A 15065-nucleotide genomic window follows, 5' to 3' on the forward strand; every position below is an offset into this window, starting at 1 on the left:
TGGGCCAGTGCCTGACCAAACAGATGAGGGCTATTCCTAAACCCTTGGTGCCAGATAAGGGAATAAAAGCAGGCTGCCTGAGCCAGCCAGCGGCAACCCGCTCAGGTCCCCTTCCACACTGTGGAAGCTTTGTTCTTTCTCTCCTTGCAATAAATCTTGCTGCTGCTCACTCTTTGGGTCCACGTCGCCTTTATGAGCTGTAACCCTCACCGCAAAGGTCTGCAGCTTCACTCCTGAAGCCAGCAAGACCAAGAACCCACCAGGAAGAATGAACAACTGCAGACGTGTCACCTTTAAGAGCTGTAACACTCACCATGAAGGTCTGCAGCTTCACTCCGGAAGTCAACGAGACCACGAGCCCACCAGAAGGAAGAAACTGCGGACACATCTGAACATCGGAAGGAACAAACTCCGGACTACCATCTTTAAGAACTGTAACACTCACCACAAGGGTCTGTGGCTTCATTCTTGAAGTCAGCGAGACCAAGAACCCACCAATTTCGGACACACTAGCCTTCTCTTAATTGCTCACCACCACAATCTCCGTTATTTTCAAGAGTGTGCTGAGGCTGAAAATTCCCTACCTTCTGTTCTAAATAAAGTTGGTTTGTTACAGTAGGTAGCTAGTCAGACATAAATAGGGCAGGAGAGGGTCTCTACAACCAGGAATGTCAGGCAAGCATCAGGTGATGGTCAGGTGTTGTTAATTGTCTCTCTAAAATAATAATTGGTTGCAGCCAGTGCCAGGGAAAGGCAGTCTCCCAAAAGACAGAAAAAACATGAAACTGGTGATCACCTTTCTGATAAGATGGCAGGAGTTGGCCGAGCAGGCTCACACATGCACACTAAGAGGCAAAGTCATGGACGTTTAACTGGTATATGACCTCCTAGGGACTTTAGGCTGGTAAGGGAAGAACGCCTCAGCGAGAATGCACACAACTCCAGTAAACATGTTGCTGGAAAGGGGTCCGGATCCAGATGCCAAGAGAGGGTTCTTAGATCTCCTGCAAGAAATAATTCAGGACGAGTTCATAGAGAAAAGTGAAAGCAAGTTTATTAAGAAAGTAGAGGAATAAAAGAATGGCTGCTTCATAGAGCAGCCCTGAGGGCTGCTGGTTTCCCTTTTTTTTTTTTTTTTTTTCTTTTTTTTTTCTTTTTTTTTTGAGATGGAGTCTCACTGTGTTGCAAGTCTGGAGTACAGTGGCACTATCTTGGCTCACTGCAACCTCCACCTGCCGGATTCAAGCGATTCTCCTGCCTCAGCTTCCCGAGTAGCTGGGACTACAGGCACCCACCACCACACCCAGGTAATGTTTTGTTGTATTTTCAGTAGAGACGGGATTTCACCATGTTGACCAGGATGATCTCAATATCTTGACCTTGTGATCTGTCCATCTCGGCCTCTCAAAGTGCTAGAATTACAGGCGTGAGCCACCGCGGCTGGCCTGTTTGCCCATTTTTATGGTTGTTTCTTGATTATATGCTAAACAAGGGGTAGATTATTCATACCTTCCATTTTTAGACCTCATAGGGTAATTTCCTGTTGCTGCGATGTCATTTGTAAATTGTCATGGTGCCAGTGGGAGTGTAGCAGTGAGGACCACCAGAGGTCACTCTCATCACCATCTTTGTTTTGGTGGGTTTTAGCTGGCTTCTTTATTGCAAACTGTTTTATGAGCAAGGTCTTTATGACCTGTATCTTGTGCTGACCTCCTGTGTCATCTTGTGACTAAGAATGCCTTAATTTGCTGGGAATGCAGCCCAGTAGATCTCAGCCTTATTTTCCCCAGCCCCCATTCAAGATGGGTGGTTCAGAGGCCTCTGATAAACACACTGTGCGGGCTCCCCTCCCAAGTGCTAGCAGGCCACTGTGCGTGCTGGCAGCCCACCTCAAGGGAAGAATCAGGAGAAGTAACGCCAGACCCCAGAAGTATGTCAACATAAAAACCCCAAGTCAGAAGGTCAGACCGTGCACTTGATCTCGCAAGTCGCCCAGCTGGCCCTCTTCCAAGTGTACTTTACTTCCTTTCATTTATGCCTTAAACTTTTAAATAAACTTTCACTCCTGCTCTAAAATTTGCCTCGATCAAGATCACTCTGCCTTATGCCCCTTGGTTAAACTCTTTCGCCCAAGGGGGCAAGAATTGAGGTTGCTGCAGACCCACACAGAGTTATTCCTGCTAGCAAGTTCACTTGGGGAGACCTTCAGAACTCTGTTCTTCCTTTCTGCCTCTTGGGTAAAACCTCTGGGCCACTGCTCCAGAGATGGGGGCAGGGCAGTGGTTTGTTTCTCTTGGAGGCAGACTCTTGATGCTGGTCTGGGGTGGCAGCCTCTGGTCTTCTTGGCTTGTCTCTCCTGGGATGGAACCTCTTCACTTTGCTCTTGGGTGAGGGCAATCAGGGCTTAAATATTCTCAGCCTACTGTGCCTGGGGTAGAGCTTCCCACATATGAATGGGGGCTGGGTGGAGGAAGATAGCACCAGTCTCTGGCTCTTATTTGAAATTATAGCCTGTACGAGGTGGAGCTGGGGCAAATGAAACAAGCTGACAAGCCTGTCCCTTTTAGGGAGAGACCACAGTCCTTGCATTCCTTGACTGGGAGTTTAAGGAGAGAAGGAGTCTTGTGTTCTTGGCTGCACCCACATGAACTGGATCTTATTCTGAGCTTCAGAGAAGAGGAAGGCAGTTGGGAAAGGGAGAAAAGAGTGGGTCATAGCACAAATGCACAGATTCTCACTGTTCTTATTAAGATGTAGCTGATTTTCTTAAATAAATGTGTCTTCATTTGTTGTATGGTCTTAGGATATTTTCCAGAGACTTCAAAGGGTTGTTTTTGTTTTTGCCACTGGAGAGAGGGTCTGCAGAACTCCCAGTGCCCTTATTCCAGAAGTCACGTCAATATCATTTAACAAAAAAATTGCTCCTAAATTACACACCACCTCAAAGTAATGCAGTTTTAGAGATCCCTAAGTGTAGTTTCAGGTGCCAAAGGAAAATAAATCTTGGGACCCAAATCACTAAGCTAAAGGGAAAAGTCAAGCTGGGAACAGGTTAGGGCAAACTTGCTTTCCATTCTTTTCAAAGTTATCCTTCTGCTCACCTGAGACAAATGCACATCTGATTGCCTTCTCTCCCCTGTTTATGTAAAAATGCAGATTTATTGAGCCAGACTAAATTGTATATTCAGTGGAAGGCTGATCAAGACTCAGAAGAATGCAACCCTTTTTCTCTTATCTACTCCTAACCTGGAAGCCACCACTTACACCTTACCAGAGAACCAATGTACATTTTACACATATTGATTGATGTCTCATGTCTCCCTAAAATGCATGAAAGCAAACTGTATCCCCAACCACCTTGGGCACACGTCTCGGGACTTCCTGAGGCTGTGTTACGGTCGCGTTCTTAACCTTGGCTAGATAAACTTTCTAAATTGACTGAGACTTGGTTCAGATATTTTGCATTCACACAGGACTATATATTATGTGAAGAAGCATTTAATAAATAAAAATATGAGGCCAGGCGAGGTGACTCATGCCTGTAATCCCAACACTTTGGGAGGCCGAGGTAGGCAGGTCACGACATCAGGAGATCGAGACCATCCTGGCTAACACGGTGAAACCCTGTCTCTACTAAAAATACAAAAAATTAGCCAGGCATGGTGGCGGGTGCCTGTAGTCCCAGCTACTTGGGAGGCTGAGCAGGAGAATGGTGTGAACCCTGGAGGTGGAGCTTGCAGTGAGCTGAGATCACACCACTGTACTCCAGCCTGGGCGACAGAGCGACATTCCATCTCAATAAATAAATAAATAAATAAATAAATAATAAAAATATGAGTATTCTTAAACTACAAATAATCCTTGGTGTATATCTCATGCCTTTCTAATTTCAAATAAAAGAAACTTCACTTACACCAGGTATGTTTAGGGGTCATTTTGGTGATCATAGCCTGTTCTAAGAAAGATCTGGAATATTTTTAGGAGTTTCATAATTTAATGTATATATAATCATCATCTAGTACTTCAGTGAGAATATTAGAAATGGTGAATGCAGAGATGACAATTACTATTACCTTTCACAGGTTCACCATTTACAGTTCAGGTGTACAGTACAGTACAGTTGTGTCCTATATAAGACATACGATTGAGGGTGAGTGGGCTGAAATGCAGCCCATGGTTTTTTCGTCATGGTACAAGACCATTGATACGGAGCTTGGGCACCTTACTCATTTTTAACACAGGTACCTTGTAGGCTTTCAGGTAGCATGGACCTTTAAGGAAATGTTGTGAGTTATGTTTTACAGGAATTCAGATGGCCACAGGACTAAAAGACAACCAGAAGGTATTTCAGTAGAGATAATTTAATACAAATTTATTCCAGAGAGAGATAATATAAACCAACAGTCTAAGGAACTAGTTGAATCAATGTTGGTGGGCTGTAAAGCAAAGGAGAGCCCTGGGGCAACCTAAAGCTGATGAGTGCAGGGAGCAGCCCTTTCCCCGAAGCTAGAGAAACGAAGAGAGGGGCCCTCTACCACAACTGAAAGGCTTAGAGGATTCAAGACCAGCCTGGTCAACATGGTGAAACCCCCGTCTCTACTAAAAATACAAAAATTAACTGAGCATGGTGGCATGCGCCTGTAATCCCAGCTACTCAGGAAGCTGAGGCAGGAGAATCGCTTGAACCCGGGAGGCAGAGGTTGCGGTGAACCAAGATGGTGCCATTGCACTCCAGCTTGGGTGACACAAGTGAAACTCCATCTCAAAAAAAAAAAAAAAAAAAGGCTTAGAGGAGAGATTCTGTGGAGCTAGTCTTCTCATCTCAAAGGTCCTTTCTAACTGCAGCTTTTTCCTCGGGACTCAGAGCAGGGCACCTCCTGGAACTGTGTTATAAGTAGAGTTTTGGTGCCGCAAAAGAAATAGCACTCAAATATACAGTTTTCTTTTTTTCTTCTCTGCAAGGTGATTTACTTCTGTAGAAGGGTACGCTCTTACTGATGGAGCAATGGTGAGCTTCACACTTGGACAAGGGAGGGGAAGGGGTTCTTATCCCTGATGCATGTGGCCCCTGCTGCTCTGTCATTCCCCTATTGGCTAGGGTTAGACCACAGAGGCTAAAGTAATTCCGGTTGGCTAATTTAAAAAGAGTTACAGGGTGGATCAGAATGAGTCAGGCAGGAGTGTGTAATCGGAATGAGTGAGGGTGGAGCAGGTGATGGAAAAAGGTTGTTTTACGAGGAAGTTAAGTTTGAAAGTAGAAGGCAAAGAATTGAACATACTGACATTGATTCTTTGAAGAGAAACTTAGAACTCATATCTTATAATTCCTTCTTCTCGCATTTTCCTTACAGCTCTTTCTCTTCAAACTTCTTTAACATGTCTTCGCTTAGTTGTTCTGCTTGATTCTCCAAAAGAAGAAGCTTCTCTGGATAAGATGGAAATAGTTAAGGGAAATTTTTATTAAGTGCCGTTTCTGTGAGCCTCTGCACCAACCCACGGCACAGCACCCAACAAGAAATACACCCATTACGGCTGCGAGGGAAGTAAGAATTGAGGCTGTTATTCCTATTTACCGAACCACTTTTCTAGCCATCCTGTAAAAGGGTCATTTACCCTTGAGTTGTTGGCTAACTCATTAGAGCAGTCAGACCTTGCAATGCCTTTGTTATACTTCCATCAGGGGTGGTGTTGTTTGGGATGAAGGTACAACATTGAGTGTTAATCATGAATCAAACTCCTCCTCTTTCTGCTAGTATCATGTCTAAGGCTATCCTATTTTCCTAAGCCATCTGACTAGTAGCCCCTAATTGCTCAGCTATTCCCTTAACAGCATCTCTACTATAATTAATAAATCACCGTTGGTTGTAATAGATGTAGGTTATCCAATCTACATTTTTGTTAATTGTCACCCACCAAAATATTGACTCAAATCCTGCAGCTATTTGATTTCGGGCTTTAAATTGATCTGGTATTCCCCATGGGACTCCAGTTGTGTCTAAATAGACATGAGAGTCGAAGGACTCATAAGGGGCTTCTCTTGCTTTACGATGTCCTATTTTTTCTTCCTCTGGCTGATGAAATGCCAGGGTGAAAGGGAGAGCTAATTGGACTAAAGCACAAGTGCCACTCCAGTTAAACTCAGTAGAGTGTCCAGTAAAAGTCCACCACAATACCACCACACATCGAGTCAGGGACGAACAAGGGCTGACTGATTGGTAAGCTCTTGAAAATTCTTAAGCTCACTGCATCCCTTCAGGTCTTCAAGGAATGCTGTTTCCTCCTTGTCGTGAGAGACACAAAGTGAACTTAGTGTTGGGGGATGGAAGCTGGATAGCCCTCGGGGGCTGACCCATGGGGTGTCAAACTTCGGGATATAGCAGAGAGAGAGCTTGGCATGACTTGTTACCCCAGGCTGTAGAATCCTGGAAAAGAGCTACCGTGCATCCCATGCCCGGTCAACTAGAGGACCACCCTCGTGGAAAGGGGGCAGTCTGGGCCTCTGGCCTGCCACGCACAAGCATAACAATTGCTTTTGTTTACCATGCGGATGGAATATTTGACCCATTCCAACCAGGCATTTGCATCTTGGTATCCTGTCTCAATTGCCAAAGTTTGTTTTAAGTCTTTAACTTCTACAGTATCTATCTTGGTCTTGTTGTTAGATGGAGGAGAGAAGCAATTGTTCCCTTGTGACAGGTTTTGGAAGAAGGCTTAGAGGAAGGTGCGGGCGGTGGGGGGATCAGATAAACTCATTTCAAAGAATCCAACAGGATCTGTTCCTGAAACATCAGCCCCCATACCATAAAACCTGCTTAAAGAAGGGAACCAGCTTAGAGAGGGGTAAGAACCTTGAGGGTTTGAGATAATAAACTGTATAGGATTTCAGTGGTTTAGCTGAGAGTTGGCGGGGCGGGCGGGTGGGTGTCTCTTTAGTAAGATGAATGTGTGGTTTTAGGAAATTACAAAAACCGGTTGGACCAACTATGGCATAAAAGCTCTACATTGGGGCACATGACACCTGGTTGACATTGGGGTCTCTATCGAAATCTCCCCGGATTAAGTGGTCCAAATTCACTAATACTCAGTCTGAGGAGAGCCAGGAGGGACAGAGGTTCTTTTCTGAAGTGGAGAGCTGTCTTTGACTTGGGAAGTCCTCACAGGGTGTAAGAAGGCAAGCATCAAATGCAGTAGTTTGAGGTAAAATTGACTTGCTTATGTTAATAACTAGGTGGTGAGCAATAGAGCGAGGAAAGAAGAAAGAGTAATAGATGAAAGAGTTAAATTCTTCTTAGTTTTTGTTGGGTAGGGTTTTCCCCTGGGACTATGGTCCATGACTCTGGATGGGGCGGTGCTTTCTTGACCCAGGTGTGATGAGTGCATCCTCTCTCTGCTGTACAGACTGCAGTTTCAGTAGTTAGGAGCACTAAGTAAGAACCTTCCCAGGCTGGCTTGAGCTTCTCCTCCTTCCAGCTTTTGATGAGGATGTGATCCCCAGGCTGATGTTAATGCGTCAGGAACTCCAAGGGTGGCGCCTGTACTAATAGACCTTTAGTTTTAAGAGAAGGGGAAGTAAAAGACCAAGTATATAATTTTTAAGGGATTGATCTTTTGTTTCAAAGGTAGGAATATCAGAAGCGGAGTGTAAATAAGGCAATCCATAGAGCATCTCATAAGGAGAAAGACCAGTATCTTTCTGTGGCATAGTTCGAATTCTCAGCAGGGCAATTAGGAAGACACTTGGTCCATGGCAATTGAGTCTCTAAGACTAACTTGGTTAAGTGGTTCTTTAAAGTCCGATTCCTTCTACTATCCCTGGTGACGCTCGGTGCCAGGGAGTGTGGTATTGCTATCTGATGTCTAATGTTTGGGATAGCTTTTTAACAATGTGTGTGGTAAACTGAGTTCCATTGTCTGAATCAATGTTTTCTATTAGTCCAAACCTAGATACTATATTTTCAGTTAGGGCCTTAACTACATTATTGGCTGTCGCATTTGAAACGGGGATAGCTTCGGCCCAGTGAGTGAGGTGGTCTGCTATCACTAGTAAATATTTTAGACCACCTATTGGAGACATTTCTGTGTAATCAACTTCAATACTTTGGAATGGACTTAAGCCTGGATTCCTTCACCTGAGAGGTAATCTTTTTATAGTCTGTTTATTAGTTTTCTTACATACTAAGCAACTATTTATATTCTGTTTGGCCAGGGTATAAATTCCTATACAACCATATACTCTGAGAATTATGTCACTCATGGCCTGGGGCCCCCAGTGAGTCCCTTGATGTAGCTGGGATAAGACTTCCCTCATAAGGGGTTTAGACAACATTTCTCTCTGGTCTGGCAGTATCCATTTTCCTTCAGAATTCTCTTCAGCACCTATTTTTATTAGTTTTTCCTTTTCAGTGGAAGAGAAAATGGGGATTACAGTAGGAGGAGGGAGGTGGGCAGTTAAGTGAAAAGTACGCATTTCAGCAGACATAGGAGCCTGATTGGCTACCTGATCTGCTAGGTTATTTCCTCGACTTTCAAAAGAAAGGCTTTTCTGTGTCCAGGAATGTGGACAATAGCTATTTCTTCTGGCAACTGAAGATTACTTAATACTTGGGTGATTAGCTCCTTGTGAACAGGGTCTTGGCCTTTACTATCAGTGAGACCTTGTTCAGTCTAAATTTTCCCAAATGTATGAGCCATTCCAAAGGCATACCTGGAATTGGTATAGATGGTTCCTTCCTAGTTCTGTAAGTACTTTAAGGCTTGGCTGAGTGCAGACAGCTCACGCATTTGAGCAGACCAACTGTTGGGCAAGTTTCCTGACTCTATTTCTACAAGAGTTTCTCCATCAATCACTGAATGCCCATTGTGTCTTTTTCCCTAAATCACCCGGGAGGAACCACCTGTGAATAAGAACCATCCAGTCTGGAAGGGAGTTTCTTCTAGGTCTGGTCAAACCTTTGTATGGTAATAAATTAAATCTAACGTGTGTTCCCTCCTTAGATTTGGATTCCCAGTTAGGAAACCTGCTGGACTGAGTGAATTTTCAGTGGTCAATGTTAAATCATTCTTTTCTAACAGAATGGCTTCATACTTTAAAATTCTCGACTCAGTAAGCCATCTCTCTGCTTTCTGTTTTAAGATAATTCTAACTTAGTGAGGCGTGCTTGCTGTCAATTTTCCCCCAAAGGTTAACTTTCTGCTTTCTTTGACTAATACTGAGGTAGCCGTGATGGACTGGATGCATTGAGGCCATCCACAAGTGACTGGATCTAAGACCTTTGATAGGAAGGCTGCCGGCGGCCTCCATGTTCTTGAGTCAGCACTCATAAAGCTACTCCACTGTCTACATTAACAAAAAGGTGGAATGGCTTTACTTGGGAGGATGAGGCAAAACAGGGGCAGTTATGAGCCTTTCCTTCAGCTCCTCGACTTGATCAGCTTCCTCAGAAGTCCACAAGATATGATTAGGCTTCTCCTGAGCAAGTTTTTGATATAACAGTTTACTGTGCAGTGCATATGAGTCAATCTATAAGTGGCAGTATCCGACTAACCCTAAAAATTTCCTGAGTTTGGGCCGGGCATGGTGGCTCACACCTGTAATCCGAGCACTTTAGGAGGCCAAGGCAGGCAGATCACGAGGTCAGGAGATCGAGACCATCCTGGCTAACACGGTAAAACCCCGTCTCTACTAAAAATACAAAAAATTAGCCAGGCATGGTGGTGAGCGCCTGTAGTCCCAGCTACTCGGGAGGCTGAGGCAGGAGAATGGCGTGAACCCGGGAAGTGGAGTTTGCAGTGAGCCGAGATCGCGCCACTGCACTCCAGCCTGGGTGACAGAGCGAGATTCCGTCTCAAAAAAAAAAAAAAAAGATTCCTGAGTTGTTTAGTTTGAGGCAAGGGTAGGGACATGAGTCCCTCAATTTGTTCAGGCCTTATTCTTCACTTGCCTGCACTTATTAAGTGGCCTAAATATGTAAATTTGGACTCTACATACTGGAGCTTTCTTTTTGAGACTCGTAGCCACTCAACCTGCAGATGGTTAAGAATATGTGTAGAGAAGTCAGTTAACTTCCCTTTTTCCTCACCAGACATAAGAAGGTCATCCACTTACTGGAGAATGCATATTTGTTTTGGGATGACAACTTTTTCTAGAACTTGTTCTAAAATTTGGGCAGAACGACTATGGGAGAATGCGGTGGAGAATATGGAATGGAATGTAGAATGGTATGGAGAATGTAATGGAATGGAATGGGAAATGGAATGGAAAATGCAATGGATGGAATGGAGAATGGAATGGAAGGGAGAATGTAATGGAGAATGGAATGGAATTGGAAATGGAATGGAATGGGAAATGGAACGGAAAGGAATGTAGAATGGAATGGAATGGAGAACAGAATGGTATGGAGAATGGAATGCAATGGACACTGGAGAATGGAATGGAAAATGCAATGAAATGGAAAATGCAATGGAATGGAAAATGCAATGGAATGGAGAATGCAATGGAATAGAGGATGGAATGGGATAGAGAATGGAATGGAATGGAGAAGAGAATAGAATGGAATGGAATGGAATGCAGAATGGAAAGAAATGGAGAATGGAATGGAGTGGAGAATGAAATGGAGAATAGAATGGAGGATGGAATGAAACAGAGAATGGAATGGAGAAAGGAATGGAATAGAGAATGGAATAGAGTAAAGAATGGAATGGAATGGACAATGGAATCCAGAAAGCAATGGAATGGAAGGGAATGGAGAATGGAATGGAATGGAGAGTGGAATAGAATGGAGAATGGAAGGAAATGGAGATGGGAATGGAATGAAATGGAATGGAGAAAGGAATGGAATGGAAAATGGAATGGAATGGGGAAATGCAATGGAGAATGGAATGGGGTGGAAAATGGAATGGACTGGAGAATGGAACAGAGACTGGAAAATGGAGTGGAGGATGGAAAATGGAATGGAGAATGGAATGGAATGCAGAATGGAATGAGGAATGGATTGGATTGGAGAATGGAAAGAGAATGGAATAGAATGGAGAATGGAATGAAATGCGGAGTGGAATGGAATGGAATGGAGAAACAGAATAGAATGGAATGGAGAATGCAATGCACAATGGAATGGAGAATGAAATGGAGATGGAATGGAGAATGGCATGGAAAGGAATGGAATGGAGAATGGACTGGGAAATGGAATGGAGAATGGATTATCAAATGGAGAATGGAAGGGAATGGAGGATGCAGGAAATGGAATGGAATGGGGAATGGAATGGAGAATGGAATCAAGTGGAGAATGGAAGGGAATGGAGAATGGAGTTGAGAGTGGAATGGAATGGATTGTAGAATGGAATGGAATGATGAATGGAATACAATAGAGACTGGAGAATTGAATCGAATGGAGAATGGAATGGAGAATGAATGGAATGGAGAGTGGATTGGAATGGAGAATGGATTGGAATTGAATGGAGAATGCAATGAAATGGAATGGAGAATAGAATGGAGAATGGAATGGAATGCATTGGAATGGAATGGAATCGAATGAAATGGAGAGTGGATGGATTGCAATAGAATGGAGTATAGAATGGAGAATGGAATTGAATGAACTGGAGAATGGACAGAGAAATGGAAGGGAGTAGAATTGAGAATGGAATGGAATGGAGAATGGAATTGATTGGAATGGAGAATGGAAGAAATGGGATGGAATGGAGAATGAAGTGTAACAGAATGGAATGGTATGGAATGGAGAATGGAATGGAAAATGGAGTGGAACGGAATGGAATGGAGAATGGAATGGAACGGAGAATGATATTGAAAGGAATAGAATGGAATGGAATGGAGAATGGAATACATAATGGAATGGAATGGAGAATGGAATGGAATGGAGAATGATATGGAATGGAGAATGGAATGCATAATGGAATGGAATGGAGAATGGAATGCAGAATGTAATGTCATGTAATGCAGAATGAAATGGAATGGAATGGAGAATGTAATGGCATGGAGGATGGTGTTGAATGGAATGGAGAATGGGATGGAGTGGAATGGAGCATGGAATGGTATGGAATGGAGAATGGAATGGAATAGAATGAATGGAATGGAGAATGAAATGAAATGGACTGGAATAGATTGTGGAATGGAATGGAGAATGTGTGGAATGGAGACTTGAGAATTTAATAGAATGGGGAATGCATTGGAATTGAATGAAGAATGGAGTGGAAAATAAAATGGAATGGAGAGTGGAATGGAATGGAGAACAGAATGGAATGAAGAATGGATTGGAATGGGATTGAGAATGGAATGAAATGGAGAATGGAATGGAATCGATAATGGAATGAAATGGAGAGTGGATGGAAAGGATTAGAATGGAGAATGAAATGGAGTTGAATGGAGAATGGAATGGTATGGAATGGAAAATGGAATGCAATGTAATGGAGAATGGACTGGGAAATGGGATGGAATGTAATGGAGAATGTAATGGAGAATTGAAAGGAATGGAGAATGGAAGAAATGGAATGGAATCAAGAATGGAATGGAATGAAATGGAGACTGGAATGGACAATGGAATGGAATGGACAATGGACTGGAATAGAATGGAAAATGGAATGGAGAATGGATTGGAGTGGAATGGAGAATGGAATGGAAGAGAGAATGGAATGGAGTGGAGAATGGAATGGAACAGAGTGGAGAATGGAAAGGAATCGAAAATGGAATGGAGTGAAGAATGGAATGGAATAGAGAATGGAAAATAAAGGAGAATGGAATGGAATGGAGTGGAATGAAAAGGAGAAGGAAATGGAGAACGGAATAGAATGGCATGCAGTGGTGAATGTAATGTAATGGAGAATGGAATGGAATGGAGAATGGTATGGAGAATGTTATGGAGAATGCAGTGGAATGGGGAGTGGAATGGAATGGAGAATGTAATGGAATGGAGGATGGAATGGAATGGAATGGAATGGAATGGAATGGAATGGAAAGGAAAGTGTAGTGGAATGAAATGGAATGGAGAATGGAATGGAATAGAGAATGGAATGGAATGGAGAATGGAATGGAATGGAGAAGGCAATGGAAGGGAATGGAGAATGTAATGGAACAGAGAATTGAACAGAATGGAATGGAGAATGGAATTGAATGGAGAATGGACTGGAATGGAATGGAGAATGGACTGGGAAATGGAATGGAATGGAAAAGGGAATGGAATGGAGAATGGAATGGAATTTAATGGAATGGAATGGAGAATGGAATGAAATGGAATGTAAAATGGAATGGACTGGGAAATCAAATAGAGGATGGAATGGAATGGAGAATGGAATGGAATGGAGAATGGAATGGACAGTTGAGTGTAGTGAAACGGTATGGAGAATGGAATGGAAGGGAGAATAGATTGGAGAATGGAATTGAATGGAATAGTGAATTGAGAATGGAATGGTGTGTAGAATGGAATGTAATAGAGAATGGAATGGGATGGAGTCGAATGGAGAATGGAATGGAATGGAGAATGGAATGGAATGAAATGCAATGGAGAATGGAATGGAATGGAATAGAGATGGAATGGAGAATGCAGATGGAATGGAGAATGGAATGGAATTGAATGGAGAATCGAATTCAATGGGGAATAGAATGGAATGGAGAATGGGATGGAATACAGAATGGAATGGAATGGAGATGGAGTGGAGAATTGAGTGGAATGGAGATGGAGTGGAGAATGGAATGGAATGGGGAATGGAAGGGAATGGAGAATGGAAGGAATGGAGAATGGAATAGGGAATGGTATGGAATAGAGAGTGGAATTTAGATGGAATGGAGAATGGAATGAAATGGGGAATGGAATGCAATGAAATGGAATGGGGAATGGAATGGAGTGGAATGTGGAGTGGAGTGGAATGGATTGGAATAGAGAATTGAATGGAATGGAGAATGGAATTGATTGGAGAATGGAATGGAATGGCGAATGGAATTGATTGGAGAGTGGAATGGAATGCAGAATGGAATGGAATGGAGTGTAATGGGAAATGGAATGGAATGGACAATGGAATGGAATGGAGAATGGAATGGAATGGAATGCAATGGGGAATGGAATGCAGAATGGAATGGGAAATGGAATTGAATGGAATGGAAATCTTGCTTGCAGGTAGGCAGCCTAAATATGTAAACAGACCACTTGATTTCATACCTTCCTCCAGTAACATTAAATAGGTCAGAAGTTAGGGAAAATTATTCAAGCGAATGCAAAGGAAACCTTTGTGGAAGATTGAATCTAGGGGTGGTACTGACTCATTCTACCTATTCTAGACCATAGCCCTTCTGATGGCCAGAGAAACAAGGAGACTCTGGAACACCAGAATCAGCATGTTTCACAATGATTGAACTGGCATTTTTTCGGGGGCTGTCTTCAGTAGAAATTACCAAGAGAAGTATCAATTTCCAGAACAACTAGAATTAATTCCAAGTCCTAGCTTTGATAAATTGTGGCTTCTGAAGTTTGGGGTACAAGGTCTTGTGTGATTAGGCCTTGGTTTGTACTGTATCAACAGAATAACTTTCAACTATTACTACATTTTTAACCTTTTTACCACATCAAATCTATATTAGGTATAAGTCAAAATTAGTTTAACCCGCTGCTTGAAGGGAGAAATTGTTTTATTTTTGATTCTAGATTATGATTTTAAATTCCTGATCATCTCAGGAGTTTTCTAGTTTAAACCTATATGGCAGATAGTAAACATGTTTGTAATTCTCTTTATAGGGGAACCTCCATTTCTACCAGAATCCTTTGACCGAATTCTTCTGGATGCACCCTGTAGTGGAATGGGACAGAGACCAAATATGGCCTGTACTTGGTCTTTGAAGGAATTGGCATCATATCAGCCATTACAGCGAAAACTCTTCACTGCAGTATGTGGCGGTCTGTTGTTGTGAAAGAATGTTAACTTTTGCTACTTTGTTTTTGAAACCACTGAGAGCAATCTCCATAGCAGCATTCATGACAATAGCCAAAAGGTGGGAACAATCCAAGAGTCTGTTGACAGATACATGGATAACAGAATGTGCTATATCCATACATGGAACATTATTC

General features: G+C 42.8%; 1 protein-coding gene across 4 annotated transcripts in view; it reads left to right on the plus strand.

Annotated features, from left to right (window-relative positions):
• Positions 1–15065, plus strand: part of NSUN6 (NOP2/Sun RNA methyltransferase 6) — a 90280-nt gene that overhangs the window by 69478 nt on the left and 5737 nt on the right. For 3 of the 4 annotated variants that reach the window (XM_023223145.2, XM_023223146.2, XM_023223148.2), the window contains one exon: positions 14736–14884. In XM_023223145.2, coding sequence (XP_023078913.1) covers positions 14736–14884 — 149 coding nt within the window. Of the gene's footprint in view, positions 1–14735; positions 14990–15065 lie in introns of all 4 variants that reach the window. The other variant, XR_002733881.2, reaches the window with a different exon arrangement.

Source organism: Piliocolobus tephrosceles, chromosome 9, assembly GCF_002776525.5.
Source record: "Piliocolobus tephrosceles isolate RC106 chromosome 9, ASM277652v3, whole genome shotgun sequence".
Taxonomy (NCBI): domain Eukaryota; kingdom Metazoa; phylum Chordata; class Mammalia; order Primates; family Cercopithecidae; genus Piliocolobus; species Piliocolobus tephrosceles.